The sequence below is a fragment of the Mauremys reevesii genome, linkage group 7 (assembly GCF_016161935.1).
Source record: "Mauremys reevesii isolate NIE-2019 linkage group 7, ASM1616193v1, whole genome shotgun sequence".
Lineage (NCBI taxonomy): Eukaryota > Metazoa > Chordata > Testudines > Geoemydidae > Mauremys > Mauremys reevesii.
In genome coordinates this window covers 116,996,218-117,015,969 of record NC_052629.1, presented here as the reverse complement: position 1 = coordinate 117,015,969, position 19,752 = coordinate 116,996,218, and the positions used below count along the sequence as shown (strand labels likewise).

The following is a 19,752-nucleotide window of genomic DNA, read 5'->3' as shown; positions in this document are numbered from 1 at the left end:
AATGGCTCAGGGGGCAAGGTCTAAAAATGTATCATATAGCAAAAACAATTAGAACCAAGATCCCTTTTGAATTATTGCAAGGACGTTTTAACATGATTTGTGTCTCCTGCTGTTCCTTCTCTCTCCTTTCTATAGACATGTCCATCCTGAATTCTGCCATGTCTTGCAATTAAGGCCCTGAGCTGGGACTCGGGACTCAATTCCTGGCTCATCCCAGATTCCAGGCAAGGACCTTCGGGTGGAGTTCTCAATTGCTCTGGGCATATCTACACTGACCGGGGATCGATGCTGCGGTGATCAATGCACTGGGGGTTGATTTAGCTGGTCTAGTGAAGACCCGCTAAATTGACGGCAGGTTGCTCTCCCATCGACTCCACCAGAAAGAAGCGTAAGGGAAGTTGACGGGAGACACACCCAACGTGGTGCAGACACCGCAGTAAGTCGACCTAAGTTACATCGACTCCAGCTACGTTACTAACGTTACTAACGTAGCTGGAGTTGCATAACTTTAAGTTGATTTAACCCCGTAGTGTAGTCAAGGCCTTAGTCTCATATTTTCATCTGTAAACTGAGAATAACAATATATCCTTTGTCTATTTAGATGGTAAGTTCTTCAGGGATGGGAAAGTCTCTTCGTAGGTGTATATATGCTGCCTAGCACAATGGGGCCCCGATCTGCGTCGGAGTTTCCAGATGCTACTGCTATACCAATAATTAATAATAGTAAAGCAGCTTCTTAAGGTTATCAAATTACACTGATCTTGGCTCTGCCTGATTTCAACAGTTTCCTCATGCATAACCTTTATATGTGCCTTGGCTTCCAATCATTTCTTACAGGATTGACCCACTCAAAAGGAAAAATATGTAGCTCTTTAGTAAGAAAATACATTTTTCTGGCCCGACTAGGCAATCAAGGTGAAGCATCAAAGGTTAATTTATTTCCACCTGGAATATGTAAGGAGCAAGTTATATTTGACTTTACCGTGCCATGATAAACTTTGTGTAGTATAACTTTTATAAAGGTAAAACTCATTTTCCATGACTTAAACCTTTGTGGATCGGTGCTATACTATGGGCAATTAGATTTAACATCTCTGGAAGCTCTAAAGGCATTTTAAAGGACTCGGTCTTTTGTTCCAACTCTAGCTCTCAAAGAGACTGAGACATTTTTGGAATGAGTTTTGATGGACTTATATGAAAATTTATATAACTAAGAATTGGATTTGTTCCTCTGGAATATTATGGATTATTTTTTATGTTGGAATTATACAAGTGTGCAGAGCTGCATAGAGTTGGCTTAATGTAGCTAAAAATATAACTTGTGCTTTCCAACTGGATGTTTCCAGTTTTCCCTCTTATATAATGACTTTATGGGTATGTATGGGTTATAGGCTATATGAAACTCTGATTTTTATGTTAAAAGTAAGGGTTTGGAAATGGATTAATTGTTGGTTATATTTTTGAAAAGACGAATCTTGATGTGCGCCTCTGATTTTAAGCTCTACTGAAATTAAATATTTAGAAAACTTCTTTTAAAAAATGTAGCTACATGTAAACTCGGAAATGATTGAGCAGATCATAAAATAAGATAGTGAGAGAAGAAAGTGAAAACTACAGGGGATAGTGAATAGTACATATCCACAGAATAAGACGTGGCTTTGCAAATTCTTCTCCAGCATATAGCATTGCACATTTGCCTCCAATATAGCAGAAAAGAGTGAAGATTATACCAGCAAGAGAATTCCAGGAAAATTAAAGATCACTTGCCATTTTTGTTACTGGCTAATATCTATCTGTCTGTCCGTCCATCTGTCTGTCTAATGTGTTTGTGTGTGTATATTTAGTAGAGCTGGCCAATACTTGGTTAACAATTTTTTTTGTCGAAATGTGGTGTTTTGGCAAAGGCAACATATTTTGCAGAGGCATTTTGATTTTGACAAAGTTTTTGACAAGAAAGTTCCTGAGGTTCACGGTGGACTGTCCAGTCACTTCCAGAAAGAAAACCTGACCTTTTAAATCTGAAAAACAGATATTTTGATACAATTCCATGTTGTGAAAACATTGGAAAGGTTTTGTTTTCATTCCAGTGCAGAAATAAAACAAAATTCAAAACCTGTAATTGTCATTCTCCAGCCAGCTATAATATTTAGAGAGAGAGAGTGTGTGTGTATAATTACATTATCTACTGATAAAGAATACTAAAACTTTGGGGAGATAGATGATATCCATTTACTGGAGTAAAGATGAACAAAGGATGTTCCTGTAACTTAGCTGTGCACTTATTACATAGCTACAGCAGGTACAGTATAAAATGGAAGCATTAACAGGACATTCAAGCCAGGGAGTTGTAAATACTGTACAAGATGAAACATACATTTTAACACTATAAAACTAAATTCTCAGCTATCTTCTTACTCCTTTCTCTGTGCTCTGTCTTTTCTAAACAGGACATGTCACTTCAGTTGTATAATTTTCTCGTATTTATATTAGACTTAAATCTTGTCCTTTCTCAACTGTGCCGTGCTAATGGAAGTCATTCATGCTTTTTATACAGTTGATCCAATAAAATCTCCCTTTCTTCTTTGCTGTTATTTTTATTTCATAGAAAAGCATGGCGAAGCTGGCAATATACATTGTGTATACAGTTTAATGACATTGATTATCATTTTCTTGTGCACTCATATGATTCTTTTTCCTTTTGTGCCATGTTCATTTTAGTATAATGCTGTCTGGGGATGAACATAACTATGTTTCAGTTGCAAGATTGTCTAAGACAGCAGCATAGTTTTTCAATATTATTTTGTCCTTTAACACATTCTCTTCTGGCATGCCTGCCCTAGAATGTCTGTGAACATCTCTTTTTTTCCCTTTCAATTTTGTAAGGAGGCAGCATGATCCACTGGGGGGTGAACTGGCCTGGAAGTCAAAAGAACTGGGTTCTATTCCCAGGCCTGGTACCTGTGCAAATCACAATAACATCTGTGCCTCAGTTTCCCCATCTGTAAAATTGGGATAATAATGGATGCTCAAGCATTTTGAGATCTAGATGAATTCTGATGCATAAGTCCTAAAATATGTTCCCATTTGCCCCCAATCTATCTCATTGACTTTAGAGGGGAGGCAGAATTTGATCCCTAGATTTCAGAATTATATTATTACCCTTATTTTAAAGTGGACATCAGACACCAACTGATGTTTCTGGAGAACAAAGCTCTTTATTAAGGGAGCTGATGCACCACAGGCACTGCTCTTTACATTGTGCCTTGACCCAGGGCACAGAGGAGCTTCCGTAAGGGCCAGAAAGGGCTCTGTGTACACTCAATCCCTGGCATCTTTGCTCAGGGTGCCTATTATATTGGTGGTGCTTATGATGTAGGCACATGCCCATTAGGAGTTGGCCTGGGTCCACCAACTCATTTTATACAGGCCATGGAACACAGATCAGATGCCAATGTTTCTTACTCATGTGCAATATTTAGAAAATCCAGGTCATTATGTGGGGTTCATTATTTTGCCTGTACTTGTTAGGCTGTACAATTTATATGCTGTACGATAAAATAATGTGCAATTTCTCAATAGAAACCTTATTTTAAAAAACAACACAGGAATGATATAATAATAATGATTAACAGTAATTTATCTCTATTACAGCAGTGCCTAAGGATCCTAATCAGAGTCACGCCACCACTGCCAGTTTGAAAGACGTTGGTCGTCCTGGTTAAGCTGAGATTGTGTCAGAAGGTTAAAATCAGCCCTGGAGCTCTCAGAAGCTGGAAGATATTGAAGGGAGCCAATGCAGCCTGCTCTCCTCTCTATATCTGGCCATCTTCTGGGGTTGAGGACACTGGTCCTGGGTTCCTCTCCTGCACATCTTGAGGGATTCAGATTGCCATGGAGAAGCAGACGCCAGGCCTGTGGCCTGTGGGAACAGAACTTAGTTTCAGTGCAAAGCCTGGATTTCCATTATTATTTATTTTATTGTTTAACATTTATATTGCAGCAGCAGTGAGAGACCAATCACGTCAGGGCCACATTGTGCATAGGAGCTGTAAAAATATATAGTGAATAGCAATCTCTGCCTTTAAGGTGATTACAAGCCTGATCCATGTTGTGCCCTATGAGCCTTCTGTGAAGTGCAAGGCCATTTTCTCCAGGGTGGGGTAGGGGAGAGGAGGATGCAGCGGAATCTTCATGAGGAGACTCTCAGAAAGTTTGCAGTGGACGTTATCCTTTTCTGTAGGAGGGGAACAAGTGGCTCGTTGTGATTGGTTCTCTCCTCCACCCAATCTGTCAGTGTTTTATGGATTAAAAATAAAGTTGCTGTAGAAAGGCAGAGTATCAGGGAGATGTTCCCATTTACAAAATGGTGATATTTTATTCCTTGTCTTAAAGAGTTGAGGTTTCACACATTGCAGAGCTGACATTCACTTTGGCAGCACAGCTGATTCTGACAGCATGGACCTATGATGCCACCCAAATGCCTCCCACTTGGGTGAGTAGGCCTTTCTCTAAGGTAAACAAAAAACGCAGCTCTGAATTGCTTCTAGTATGTGTGCTTAACCTGTCTGTACAATGTCTGTCTACGTCTGAACCTGATGAATGGTTTTTGTCTGACTTGTGAAAGTCAGGTATGTGTGGGAATAAGATGAATCTCTAAATAGAAAAGCTAATTTCTGGAATATTTCGGGGGAAAATTATTCTAGCCCACTTGCTCTGCTGTCTGATCTCAATGTGCTAAATAGTTCCTCTGTGTCATGCACATGCAGTATGCTGTATTTTACAATTAACCGTTTTATGAGGGAAGACATGAGCAATTAGTCCTTTTGGTGATTAAGGTAACATAAGGATGAAGAACGTTTTCCAGGGTTTCTTAGTTCATGCTGTAGAGCACAAAAATATCCATCTGCGTTATAAAACAAGAAACAAAATAGCATGCCCCCATAACCATTAGGTGAGGAGACACTTGTGTACTATTTAAAAGACCATCATTGATTGCTGCAGTGGTTCTCAACTTTTTCCATGTGCTGACCTGATGTAACAGCAGAAAGAAGTGTTGGGAGACCTGACCCATCTAGCCATTGTTGTAGTTGTGACTCTCCTGGTCCTCTTCTTGCCATTTCTCCACTCCCCCACCCACAAGTTGAGAACCTATGGATTCCAATATGAAGAAAAGCTGGCTTGGAAAGGTAATAGGAAATATGGGCCCGATTCTACAAAGGCTTAGTCAAATAAACCTCAATCCTGCTAGGCGATGCACGTGGACAGACCTCTTTGCTCCTGATGAATCTGACTGACGCCAACTGTGCAAAGGTCCTCCTGTATGCACCACATTGCAGTGTCAGGCTCATGAGCAGTCTTCCTTACCTTTTCACATGTGTGCATTGAAATCAATGAAACTATTTGCATGAATAAGGAAAGGAGAATTAATGTGAATAAAGGGTTGAAGGATGCATAACTCTGTGTCCAGTTCTCCACACTGAAAATGTACTCCCCAGTAGGACATCTGGCACAGGATAGAGAATTTGGAAACACACATTTTAATCCCTAAACTGTCTGAAGTTGAGAAAAACTTGACATTGTATGGCATGTAATACAACAAAATGTAAACAGACCTATTCTCCTCCACCCCCCATCCCCCAGCTCAACAAGAGGCACAGAAATCAGGTACAGTTGAGTCTACTGTGCCTTTTGCCAGATGCAATATATTTTTTATTATAATAAAAAGTGTTGAATTTGCAAAGGAGACTAAAAGGCCTTAAAATATGTATAAGAAGAGTATTACAATCTAACATTTTTACTGTATGGTCTTTTTTTAAGAAAAGAAATACAGGTCTGTTGCATCAAAAAACAAAAAAAAAAGAGAAAATAACAATTTAAATGCTGTTTCTGTAGTGCAGGCGATTCCATTACACTCAATGTAATTTTGACTATACACAATTTTTGCTTTACAGGCTAACTGCAGAACGTAACCCCAGCGTAAGATGAGACAGACCTGTACACGAGTAGTTGTTGCATCTTTTTAAATCTCTTGTAAATTTCAGGGTTGATGCTCACATGGTATATATCAGGGTATGTCTATATTGTAATCCCAGGTGGTATCTGTACTGCCATGGGTGTGATTGCAGCTCTAGTCAACCTACCCAAATTAGCTTTTACTGGAGTGGAACCCAGGGTAATTATTTGTGGAGCTAGCCTCCACCGAAGCATGTGCTACCAGAGCATCACTGCTCTGGGATCTGAGCTAGCTAGATTAAAGCTAGTTAGGATACGTCTACTTGAGTTGCAATCACAACCCCTGTAGTACAGACATACTGTGCATTATAGCTGTACTGCTTTCAATGGAGCTATGTTGATTTGTACCCGATGAGGATCTGATCTTGTACACTTTCCACAAGGATGCCTGTTTTGGACCCTATAGGCACTATATTTCTTCCGTACTGAAATCAGTGGGCTTGCTTGGAAATCTGTGAGTGCACATAGAAGGCAAATGCTGCCACAGAGCAGGCCAGCTTCAGTATGTAAACCTCCCACACGAACGAGCAACTTATTGTATTTTCTTTTTTGCTCAATATGCAGATTCTCCGCCCCTTGGTAGCTGAATTTCCATCCTTTTGTTGTCACACGTGTAATGTACAATGTTCATTTCATTTTTATTAATCAGACCCATTATCAGAAAAGAATAATACAGAGAGTGTTACAGACTGTAGTAAGTGCCTCCAACTTGGATACTGTCATTTTTTATCTTTTGTGCATTTTTTTTATCTTTTGTGCACTCATGTCTGTTTTCCAACACTGTTATTGCTTACAGTATTCTGCTCTTTACAAAAAATCACACAAACAAAAATTGGGAAAAAGCGTTACTGGCTATCTGTAGGGAAATTCTCCTCTAGAAGTGTGCATTCAATTTCTATTAATGCTAATTAGAATTAAGGAGCTCTTTCCTATAACTAATGAACAATAGGCATAACCTGATATTACATAACGATAGGCACACACATTAATACACTGTTGAATTGCAGTACGCTGTTAAAATCCATCCTCTTCAAAATTCATTGGAGATTTTTTAGAGACCTTTTTTGTAATTACATCTAGCATGGTTTCTAGTTCACTTAATTTTCTTTTCTACCTAAACTGAGCATATAAGTGTGTTTTAAGAGATTGTATAAATACATTTTTAATTATAAAATGATGTTATAGCATACATTATTAATAATACCCAACAATGTGTAATACATGTTTATGTATGAATGCATTAGAAAGATGACTTAATATATATCATTCCTAAAAGAATATCCTAATTTGTCTTATGTTTGTGGATGGAGGGAAATCCATGTTGAATGCAATAGAGAGATTTATAAAAGCATGAGACTGACCCTGAGCAAAGCAATTAGCACAGCTGGTATTTAGGAATTTTGTTTTCATCTGTTGCAAGGTAGGAAACAGGTTTTCATTCTTTATTGGCTTCAGTGGCATGTGAAATCATACAAACAGAATTTTCTTTGGTAATGCTAGACAGTTCTTCCAAAGGGACATCAGAGAATACACACAGCCCTGGTTAGCAAACACTCCAATTATTTAAAAAAAATCTTATATCCTTTTTACTGTGTCAGTTTCCATTCAGACAGTTTGTGGGAATTCTGTCAATTGTTTCCTATTAGCGATAACAGACTTCAGAAATCTCCAAAGCAAGTTCCAGACATTCACTGGTTTCATGACAAGATTCAAAAATGCTGCAATCAATGTCACAGTCACAGGTACAGTCATTGTTGGAGTGGTTTTCACTGGAGGTATGGTGATATCTATAGGACGGACAGCACGTATTTATCAACCAATTTTCACAGGTATTAGGCAGCATTATAAGAAAGTCCCAAAATTGGCAGAACAAGCAGGCCAGGATAAGAGATGCACATTCATCTAAGAAAAAAGAAAAAGAGTGAGATACAGGAAAGAGAGAGGGTTTGATTCACTACCATAGCACTCCAAATTCAGGCAGAGTGACTACATTTAAATGAGACCCAGAAGTCAGAGATCCCTGCAGATGACAAACTAAGCTTAAAATATAATTTTGAAAAATGACAGCAGTAAAACATATTACATAAAATGATGTCCTGTGTTGTTTGGTCTGGATAGAAAAACCCCCACCGTCTTTTGGATGAAAGTATTCCATATGAGTGAAACTCACCTTTGTACAGAGGGGTTTTAGTAGGGCTGATGCCCTGGGCTGGTCCTCTGCATAGGCGTGAATTTCACTCAATGAGGATAATCTCCATTGTGCTACATTATTACAAAAAAGCACAATCATATCTCTAGTGTGATGCCAGTAATTCCACTCAAACACAGCATCTGCCATAGGCTACATAATAGATTTTCATTTTTTCAGATAGGAATTTATAATTCAATGTAGAAATCCTCAGTCCCAATCTTGTACCCCTTCTGCAGGCAAAACTTCCAGTGGGGTTTTTGCCTGCATGTAAAGATTTCAGGATTGGGCCCTTGGTGTTGAAATAATATTTTTCTGGGCTGTCAGCCCATCAGAGCATTTTAGGGCCTTAACTAATGCTCACTAAAGCCAACAGAAAGAGTTCCACTGAGTTCAGTGAGAGTTGGATCAGGCCCTTAAAGTCTACTAAATGCTTAGTTATTAGTTGTTGATATGGAAAGGATCAGTTAGGACGCATACGATGCTGTATAGCTGAATCACAGAATTGGACATGGCAGATGGATGAGGATTTAGATGAATTTATGCGTGAGAGCAGAACTCACTTGTGGAGTGGTGTAAAACAGCACAGATTAATCACATGCTTCTAGGCTGATTTTTAGAAGGAGTCTGATTTAATAGATACATAGATTCTAAGACCAGAAGGAACCATTGTGATCATCTAGTCTGACTTCCTGTATAAAACAGGCCAGAGAACTTCCCCAGAATAACTCTCTCTAGCAGATCTTTTGGAAAAACATCCAGTTTTGATTTAACAATTGTCAGTGATGCAGACACCAGTACAACCCTTGGTAAGTTGTTCCAATGGTTAATTACGCTCACCGCTAACAAATTATGCCTTTATTTCCAGTCTGAATTTGCCTAGCCTTCAACTTCCAGTGAATGCTAGTTTGCAACACTTACCAAAAAGGGGGCAGAAAAGGAACAGTACAGAGTAGAGTTAACACATTGCAGTTTGGTATTCTATGCTCTGCCCAGGGTCACAGTTCACCCTCTCTCTTAAATAGGCTTTTCACTTTCTAATTCACATGCTTGTTAATTTTTAAAAGGGGGAAACGTGGAAAAAGAGTATCAACTAGGAAAGGTACATTTTAAAGGGAAGTTGTTTTCTTTCCAGCATTGTGTAAGGGAGTAACTCTTACATATCAGCAAGCATCAGCCCCAGAAGGACAAGCTCATGACTAGAGTAATTGTCCTGTAATGTTGCAGGTGCTTTGGCAGTCACTTCATACTTACAGTATATATAAATGCCCTAGAAGGTTTCCTTAATGTGCTCACCCAGGCTTTGATTCCCCCGTGCTCGGCCCCTACAATTGCAGCCAGCTTTTCCAAACAGCTCAGCTCCCATTTGTTAGTGTTGAAGCAAGCTAAGGTGTTCAGAGGCAAATCTGAACGATTTGGAAATTGGCAGAGATGCAGTTTGAGGTGTGGTGGATTCTGCCAATGATTTGCACTTCCAGTGCATTCACTTATTTCAGAAATCATAACATGACCTCATTCAGGGGGCCTGGGGCCTTTGGTGGCGGGGGCCCCCCGCTGCCGAATTGCCGCCGAGGACCCAGCACTTCGGCGGCGGGTCCCGGAGCGGAAGGACCCCCCGCTGCTGAATTCCTGAATTCCAGGGCTTGGGGGAAATTGCCCCTCTTTCCCCCCCCCCCCCGGGCGGCCCTGCACTTGACTGCATCTTGTAATGCCTATCAACAAAGTTTTTTTTTTTTCTTTTTCTTTTTCCTCCTGAAGGATCAGCGCAAGTAATTATCAGGACCCAAATCTTTTCAGCTGTTTTTTCCCTTTATTTTTTTAAGGAAACTATTTCTCAGTAGTGAAAATTGTTTTCACTGGTACTTTCAGGAAAAAATATTGGATGTTATCACATTTCTTGCTCTAGTATGACAAACTGTCAGATCTTATTCAGCTGCATTTGTTCTGTTGTGGCATGATATATATCATGTAACATAATGCAACGTGACCAGTGAAGTTAACTGAGAAGTTCACAGCTAGAAAGTTTCCAGAAGATTATTTTTAAAAGCTTTCTCGATTTAAAAAAAATAAAATAAAAAAAATCACTCCAACTTCTTTATTTTTTTAAAAAACCTCTATTCAGCAGGTAGAATAAAGAATAAATAGCATGTGATTGAAATTCTTTCCGTAAGTAGCATATCATTGGCAATGTTATCAATTTTAATACTTATTTCAATATGTCAAGATCTATTTAAGTTCAGACAAGCACAACTAACTTCCCAGTCAGTTCTGTAGAATGAGAATGACTAGATTTTGGTGATACTTAGTAAATTCATGCTTATATTTTTTTCTGAGCAAATGAACTGAAATAATTAGAAAATTGAAACATTTTATAAGGTGACACTGCTGCATTTAATTGTATGAAATTTGCAGTGTAGAAAATCTAATCATTTTATCCAATAGTCCATGGTGTAATTAAGACTATTCTTTTTAGGTATCTTATATTTATGAAATTTCCCCCTTGCACCTTGATAAGACATATCAAATTCAAAATAATAGAGCAATTAGGGATCTTTTCAGCTTTTTCTAAAATAAAAAAAATAAGATCTGTTTTCTAATAACACAGATTTTCCTGAATTTATTAACCTTACTGGTGCTCACATAATCTTCTGAGAATAGATATAGTTCTTAAGGGTCTACCCAGGAAAGGGACCACACAAAAAGCACAAGACTTTAATAATAAAGTAACGTTTCAGCACAAAGTCTGTGATGTGCAGTAAAGATGCTTTTAAATTCCCATCAGAGCACACACCATGAACTGTGCTAATGGATGTAACACATCTTCCAAATTCTGCATGTGTGAGGCTTTTTTGTTCTGTTTTAAGTGGGGTAATGTATATAAATAATAGATATTAGCAATTAAGCATCCATTCCTATGCATTCATTTATATATTTGAAAATAAATTAGCCACAAACTGCACAAAAGAAGATGCAATCTCCTGTTTTCTCTTCTGTTTTCCCTGCTGCTTGTGAAAGGCATTATTGCATTTATCTCAGTGAGAACAATGACCTCAGCTCTCAATTTCTACATTATTAGATTAATTACCACAAAAGAACTATTTTTAATAGTGTTCCGGGTCTGCCTTTGCTCTACATTTTCTTGCTCTTTGTGGCTTGTGGATGTCTCTCCATCCTTAATTCATACTGCTGAGTCTTGGTATGGGCCTGATCCAAATCTCATTGAAGTCATGGGCGTCTTCTCCATTGACATCAGTAGACTATGGATCAGACTCTCCTAGAGCAGTTTCTGCAAAGTGAGCCAAATTCTTCTCTCAGTTACAGCCAGGTAACACTGCTGGCTTCTTTGGAGTTCACTGGCTTTAGGGTTTTTCCATGGCTGTATCAGAGAATAGGAATTGGCCATATGTGTGCCTAATAATCAGCTACAATAACTAGTCAGAATAGATTGAATGAAGTGTTCAGTGACAAACACAAATCTTGAGTTTCCTTGGTTTTCTTGGCTTAGGTCCAGTTCTTAACATTCTTAATTGAGCACAGATTGTTTTCGTTAATTTCCTTTGCTTTTCATTTTTTAACTGTGTGAAATCTGTTATTTACTTCACATATGTACCACTCCTGTGTACCAGTAACAATTTACGAGACCATTCCTGTAATCACTACACAGGTAAAGCACCCATTTGTGTTGGAACTGCTGGATCAGTCCCCCTTAATGGAATAACTACTTCACCTCTTTAAAGAAGATTGAATGCACTCCAATATCGCTAGAAGTATATGAAGCACTACAATTATTACAGAATCAGCGATACAATATATCATAATGGTTCCTTTGGAGCGTTGTGGTTTATTGTGTTGATCTGTACTTAGTAGTTCTTAATTCAAGGATCATTAACATGAAACAGCTGACACATTTCATCTATATTGAATAAAATCCTCCCCAATGCTTTATTATAAAATGCCCACATAAGGAACTTTAGTTTATGGAACAAGAACATCACAGATATTTCATTGGGGTGTATCATGTCTATGAGGATATTTAGGACTAGAACCTCAGCTGCTGTAAATCAGCGTAACTTCATTGACTTCACTATGCTGGTTTACACAAGATGTAGTCTGTACTAAGTCTACAGAACCTGGGTGTTCTGCTTTGGTGCCTGGATACATGATGGATAGTGAAATACTTATGAAAACCAATGATTGTGTTGGCACAGAAATGACTTGTGTAATAACGAAAGAGAAAGAAATAACTTGTTTTCTTCATGTAAAAGAAAAATAAACCCCAAATAATAGCCACATGCACATTTTGGACTAGCAGCCAAATACATTTCCTTTTAGAAAGTGCGAACATTTCTTTGGGTTAGAAGTGCACTCACAAAGTATGCAAAAGCTAGGCAAATTCTGTATTTTAACAGCCTTATATAGCATTTTGCTTTCAAGTTGGGAGAAAACAAGTTTTTAAAAACCCAGTCATGTGACGTACTGAGATAAACATTAGTATTTTGCATATATGGGGTCATATTGGCTAGCAAAGGCAGGCCAGAATCAAAAGCCTTAAGGCCATACTTCACCTAGGGTCAGTAGCACATGCCTATATTTAAGCACATTGAAGTCAGTGGTGCTACTACCAGGCTTAGTTAGGTAAATGTCTAAGTACCTTGTTGAATCAGGGCTCAAAAGCAGCATAAGCAGGAGGCTGGATTCTGCATAAGTAGGGGCAGAATACGAAAAGGCCTCTTCACTGAGATCCACTGTGAGTCTTTGCAGCAGGCTCACAGCGGCAGAATTGGGTCTGGGTGGGGGGAAGGAAAGGGGGAAGGAATGGACCCACAACTATATGGATCCAGCAGGCAAGCCACTGTGCATAAGGGGTGTTCCGTGCTTATAGGTGTAGCTGCAGTAGCAATAACAATGTCATTCTGCCGCCTAGGGAGAAGGAGTCCGTTCCTCCAATGCCTACTGAGCATCCTTATGCAAAGACTATTTCCTAAGACCCATGTACAGGCACAGACATGTCCCCGCTGGACTTAAATTCTCGTATTATGGCCCGGCAATAAGAACCCTCATGTCATGGCCACTTTAAAGCAATCTTCCTTAGAGTCCCAACTCTATTGTAAACAATCTCTAGGACATCTCATGATTGCTTAGTTTTGATTCTTGAACTTCCTGGCCAATGTTTAAGCAGGTGTTTCAACTGAAATAGGGCACTTTTTAAACAGATATTATCTGGAAATCTGCTTACACTTAATCTGTTTTACAAAACGTACCATCACTGTCTCTCTGATGAACCGATGCATCATTTTCGATGTAGGTGAACTGTGTCCTGCACTTCTCAAGGGAAGATAATGATGATGTACTAGAGTCTGACAATTTCGTCTCATTTTTGGTGTCCTTGGATGGAGCGTCTGTGATGCTGAATTCCGACGCTGAACTCATAATGCCTTTCATAGGTTTCTTGTCTTTATGTTTTTCACTTGTAAGCTGGATATCTGGCGGAAGGGAATAAAATGCTACATGTAGTACTAAGCCAATGGACCAAAGGAATGACATTTTCAGATTTTCCCAACCTGTGGACCCAATCCTATGAACCCTTACTCCCCAGCCTTGGCCTTACTCATCATAGTTGTCCCAATGACTTCAATGGGAGTATTTGCCTGGGAAAAGTGTATTCAAAAAGTAAGGGTTTGCAGGCTTACAGTTTAAGGTATTCTCCTACATCCAGAGAATTCAGTGGAAAAACTACCATGGACTTCAATGGGGCATGATCAAATTAGGCTATACAGACTTTTATTCAAATGGAATCAAATTGGAGTGGCATGCTAGCTGTTGCAACTATAATTCTTGGTAGTAGACTAGGAGGCAAAAAAGTTATCTTACTACGTTTCAACTGCATCACTGTTTTCTTTAGACTGGCAGCCAGCTACATGATGTACAACGGCATGTAGGTGGTACCTTTGTGCAGCTGGGACAGCATGGGTTGTTCTTTCGCCACGGCTCATAATTTTGTTGCAAAGAGAGCCAGATGGTTTCTGATTAGAATCCTTACACTGTGTTTCAGGACTTCATTTTCATTTGTGCCTTGGATGTTCTAGTTCTGGGGACTAAAAGATGGGTTGATTCACATGCTATAGTAATGTGAGAGATGCAGCTTAAAAACCAGGGGGAAGATTATGACTTTCCAAATAGGTTTTAATTTTAAGGCCCAATTAGGGAATGGCTTAAGATAATTTTGAGCTCAGTCTAACCTTGAGGAATGTCTTGGGCACTAGTAAACTTGCTCTGATATCTGCTTTCTACTTGCTCTCCAAAGTGACCGAAAGGCCAAGAAACACAACTAATAGTCAGTCTCACTGGTACTGGGATGATATAATCTCATCAACTCTTATCTCCAGTTGATTAACACTGGCACCTCACTTCACACAGAGCCTTACTTTTTATCTAACCTAAATCTCATGATATGCTTCCTCTTAAGCTATATACAGAAAATCAATCTCTACAAACAGCTCAGTTTTGCAAACATTTAATTCTAAGAAGAGCCGTAAAGGTTTTTGAAAAGCCGGGCTGCGTTCTGCGGCAAGGGTCCAGAAAGAGATCCTGCATATCAGTGCACTCCCACCCATACTTTTGCTCTGTACTGTATAATAAAGAGCAGCTAAGAAAAAGGTTGATAGCTAGAGAAACCTTGATGATTATAGAGATTGCAGTAGCTATTTACTTACAGAATTAATTAACAATCAGTTTAAATTATCACACATAGTCAGCCCGCATGTAATTTAAATTGCCTGTACACGAAGTAATTCGCAGAGACCAAAAAGTTGGCTAGAGGTTGGTGAAGTATAAGAACATGGGGAGAATATAAAGTTGAAGTACGGGGCTGTATATTTGACTTTTTAACTTTGAACCCTTTTTTTAAGAGGTTTTTTTTACAAAAAAAAAAAGAAGACAAGGTACGCTACGAAGGAACTCTGGAGTGAAAATCCCTCCTTTGTCCACACAGGATTCTAAGGGAGCAGAGCTGTTGTTGGTAAAACTATTTTCATTATTACTAAGGGGTGCACACTCCATAGCTTCTGTAGCTCCTTGCCTCCCTTCATTCCCTCCACCAAGTTTCCAGTATGCCACCCTCCCATCCCCCTCCAGTTCAAGAACTTCCTGCAACTCTCCCCCCACATCCTCTCTGTCAGAGGTTCTGTGTGCCCCTCATTGCCTCCTCCTGACATACCCAGGGTCCCCCATTTTCCCCCATACCAACTGCTCTGTGTATACCCCATTCCCACTTCCCTCCATGGCAGGGGCTGTGTGCCCCTCTTTCCCCATACCATGTCCCTCCAATCTCCCTCCCCCCAGAGGTTCTTTGTTCCCCTCATTCTCTCCTCCACCCATTCCCGGAACCCCATTTCCCCCCATGACTTCATGTTAGCCCCATTCCCCTCTTTCCTGCTGTGCACCCCATTCCATCATGCTAGGCACTGTAGAAACACAGAACAAAAAGACGGTCTCTGCTTCAAAGGGCTTACAATTCAAGCAAACAACAAGAGACAACAGGCAGACAAAGGAGCACAAGGAAACAATAAGGCAGTATTGATCAGCATACTAGACAGTGCTCGCAGCACACCTACTGCTTAGCTGTTGTCAAGTTTTTTGAGGGCATCAGGGCAAAAGAAAACTTTAAGGAAGGATTTGAGGAAGGACAATGAGGGAGTTTTGCAGGTGTTTAGGGGGAGCTCCTCCCGAAGTGTGAGGGGCGGCACAGAGGAGGGCTTGTTTGAAAATTTAACAAGTGGGCAATGAAGACTGCATCATTGGCAGAGCAGAAGTGGGATTTTGCTAGTTTAATAATGTACCCTTCCTGAAGGTAACCATCTCTTTCACATCAGCTGCATAAAATCGAACATATATAAATTCATTGTCCAGCCTGGTCAGTCCAGACTGCAGTAAAATTGACTATCTTGGTGTGTATTTATAAGTGCATGAACTGGCATTTTCCTCTTTATAGAGATGAGGGACTAATCAAAAATTTCTCTGCCATTTTTATTTGATGACACTGTACTATGTAGTATCTCCAAGTACGAAAGGCTTAAAAAAAAAAAAGAGGATGCACAAATAGAGCTATCAGATCTCGGGAGGAAGCAATTTGTTTTTAATGTATTGGTAAACTTTTCTCTGACACGGGTTTTATTGCATAGTCCACACCATAGTTATCTGGCAAAGCAAATAAAAGATGTGAGCCTCAATATTAGTTGATAAGTACTCTCTGGTATCCAGTGTGTTGACTTAAACCGGAGTTGCACAGGTGTATCTGAGCAGAATTTAGTTTTCTGTGGGTTACAGAAATGTTCTGAAATGTTAGAACATATTCAGGAAAGTGAAAGTGTTACAGGCAAATATGGAAGTCTCTACACCAGCAACCTGATGGTGCTTCCATAAAAGTTAAAGGCAACGCTCCCATTGATTCCAGTCAAACTTAGAATCAGTGACTTTTTCCCTCAGTTCATATTTTGTTTCAACTGATATGTTAATCCCAGTTACAAGTATTTCAAGAAGCAGGTTGGTTGACTACCATATACATCTTGTTCAAACTATAATGTAGGTGTGCAGATATAGATACAGATACAGATATAGATATGGAAATGTGGAAGTAGGTACATATGCGTGTGAATCTATTTTGATGAGTTGCTGATGATAGACCCACCTATAAAAGAACAAATATTGGCTCTCTTACATTAAAGTACATTTTGTTTTATTTGAATCTATGGCATCTTCTAAAATAAATTCTCACTCGAAAGCCTGGTTTTCAAAAAAGGCCGGTAATCAGACACCATCAATGTTTCCCCCTCAGTTGATGGTCATGACCAATTGCAGTCACAAGGGATAGAATTTAGACCACTACCTGTATTGTGGGTGCAAAAGACATTCACTCTCATAGGTCACTCAGGCCCCAATCTTGCAAACAGATCCATATGGGCAGACCCCTCCATACCCACTCTGAGACCCACTGATTTCAGAATGTGCAGATCCAGGAGTCCATCCTATGCAGAACTGCTTGCAAGACTGAGCCTAGTAAGAATTTTGATTTCTATCATTTGCACCAGCATTTGTTGGTGATCACAAACGAGTGTTTGACTGCAAATAATGACTTGCCCTCACAATACACTTATTCCTTCAATGGAACTAGACTGAAAAATCAGATGGAAATAGTCAATAAGTGCCAGTCTAACATTTATTGCATCCACAGACGGCTAGTATTCATGCTTCGAGTCAAGTTTTATCCTTGAAGTGCGTTTGAGGAAAAATCAAAACTAGAAATATAAATGCATAGACACAAACTGAATTTCTCAGTACAGCACCATCAAACAAAAGAGTAACAAAAGATGCCACTCAAGGACTTCTCTGTTTTTTGAAGAATACGACATCTTTGAAAATACAGTACATTTTTGGTGTCAGTCTCTCCTCCAAGTAATGTTATACTTGTCTTGTACAGCTAGATCGAGTCATGATGCAATCACCATAGCAAGCAACTTGCTATGGCAAGCAGGATCCTTGCTTCCAGAAAACAGTGCAATGGGGAAGAATGCAGTGTACCGTTATAGGTCTCCATTTCATTTTTATGTAATTACCTTAAGTCCAGCTGTGGCTCTATCTGCATTATGTCTTTTATCAATTTAATGTTTGCACAAAGTGTCTAAAGAAATAAAGATTATGCTAGACCAGCATAAAAAAGTGGTTAGCATTTTTTTAATAGTTTGATACTATAATGGTCAGTAATGGGTTTAGTGCTTGGAAAAATAAATGAAGCCAAATAATCTTTAAAATATATTATGTGCAGTTGATATTATTTATTATCAATTTGAAATGTGAATATAAAAAATAACTTACAATTAGAGCTTGTCAGGAGGGAAAACCCTATTGCCACCTTCTAAATATGTGTGTAGCTCAGCTATCATATACCCATATATGCCTGTGTTTTTAACAGTCAAATCAACTTCAACAAACTATCCACTAAAACAAATCAAGAGGGGGTGGGGAAAGAAATGCACCCGGATGAAGAAGTCTCTGTCTACTCATATACCTCCTCAGGTCAATCTGTGCAGCCAGAAGCTTCAGAGGAAAGTGTTAACCGCCCCCACTACCAATGTGCAATCTTGCAATAACATCCCTATGGAGCAAGTTTCTTCCTAAGCCCGGGAAGTTAGTGGTTGGCCTAAGTCCTGAAGCATAAGGGTTGAAATCTCTCATACATTTTTAATATTAAAGCCGATGTTGTTTTTAATATCCCTATGAATGTCCAATCCTGTTTAGAATTAGACTAAGATCTTTGTCTTAATATCATGTGGCAAAGAGTTCCACTGGTTAATTATGTATTATGTGAAAATTTTCCATCAATTTTAAATATCTTGCTTTTTAATTTTATCAAGAGTCACCATGTTCTTGTATCAGGAGAAAAGGTAAAAAAGGGAATGCCTGGCTGATCTTCTTTATCCCAATTTGCATTACCTCTGTCATTCTGTCTATCTAATTTATCATGCACCCATCACTGTAGTAGCTATGTGCCACGTCCATTCAATCCCTAGATGAAGTAGGCAGGACTACATTGGACCTGAAGGAAAATAACTCTTGTATTTTTAATGTTTTGAACTGAGCTCACTTGGCTTGAATAGAGTCACAGCAAAAGTAAAACCAAAAGCCAATGTTTGTGTTGCCGTGTGAAAAGGTGGAACTTTCTAGCTCTTTTAACTGACTTCAGTTTGGTCTGTTTTCCCACCAGCCACTGCCTTACAGAGGTACAGGGAATTTGAAGGCTAGGAAAGGAGGGGAATCCTCAGGATTACGATGAGAATACGGGAAGGCTATGGAGTCTTACCAAGAATCTAAACATACACATCCTCAGTACCAAACACTAGGTGAACTTCACTTGAGGTTCGGAAATGTTCAGCAAAGAAGCCTTTCAGGGGAGATGGGGGAGGTCCTGCAATTCTGCCACCAAGCCCCCTACCTCCATATCTTACCTGCTGTGGCAGGTCTTCTGGGGGACTAGAGGAGCAGGCCCATTAGCTCTGTCGTCTTCCAGGGGCCAGTCACTGCAGGGGCAGCTGTATGGAACTCCTCCCCCTCTGTGCTGGATTGGCATCATCTCCCCCAGCGCAGTCTAAAGGCTGACTAGCGAGCGTACACCTCCCAGAGCAACAAGACCTTAGGTGAGGAGGTCCTGCTGTTATGGTCCTTTAAATCTCACTGTATTTTGGTGCATTAAGAACTCTGAAATTCCATCTCTTGCACAAGATCATTCCCTGTTTACTCATTGCCACTGTGGATACTTTGAGGGAACACACCTTAATAGAACTGTTCTGATTAATTTCAAAGAAAGAGAGAGAGAGCGAGAGAGAGAGAGCTGCAACTGTTCTAAACCCAACTGTTAAAGAAGAGTATATTCCTGGCCATTTTTACTGTCTCATACCGACCATATTTTACTGGGCTCAGGCTTTAGGATACAAGGGATTTAGAAACTGCTTATTTTTGCAACAAGGAAGCAAGGCTGTAAATACATGTTGGGCTTCTCA

The 19,752-nt window shown here is 39.5% G+C and overlaps 1 protein-coding gene across 2 annotated transcripts in view; it reads right to left on the bottom strand.

Moving 5' to 3' along the window:
- Positions 1-7,532: 7,532 nt before the first annotated feature.
- MDFIC2 (MyoD family inhibitor domain containing 2) overlaps positions 7,533-19,752 on the bottom strand; it is a 65,023-nt gene continuing 52,803 nt past the window's right edge. Inside the window, exons 1-3 of one of the 2 annotated variants that reach the window (XM_039481973.1) lie at positions 14,147-14,240; positions 13,462-13,683; positions 7,533-7,914 (exon numbers count right to left, since the gene is read on the bottom strand). In XM_039481973.1, the coding sequence (XP_039337907.1) occupies positions 7,655-7,914; positions 13,462-13,683; positions 14,147-14,168 (504 nt within the window). In that variant the 5' untranslated portion in view covers positions 14,169-14,240 and the 3' untranslated portion in view covers positions 7,533-7,654. Of the gene's footprint in view, positions 7,915-13,461; positions 13,684-14,146; positions 14,241-19,752 lie in introns of those variants that run through there. The other variant, XM_039481972.1, reaches the window with a different exon arrangement.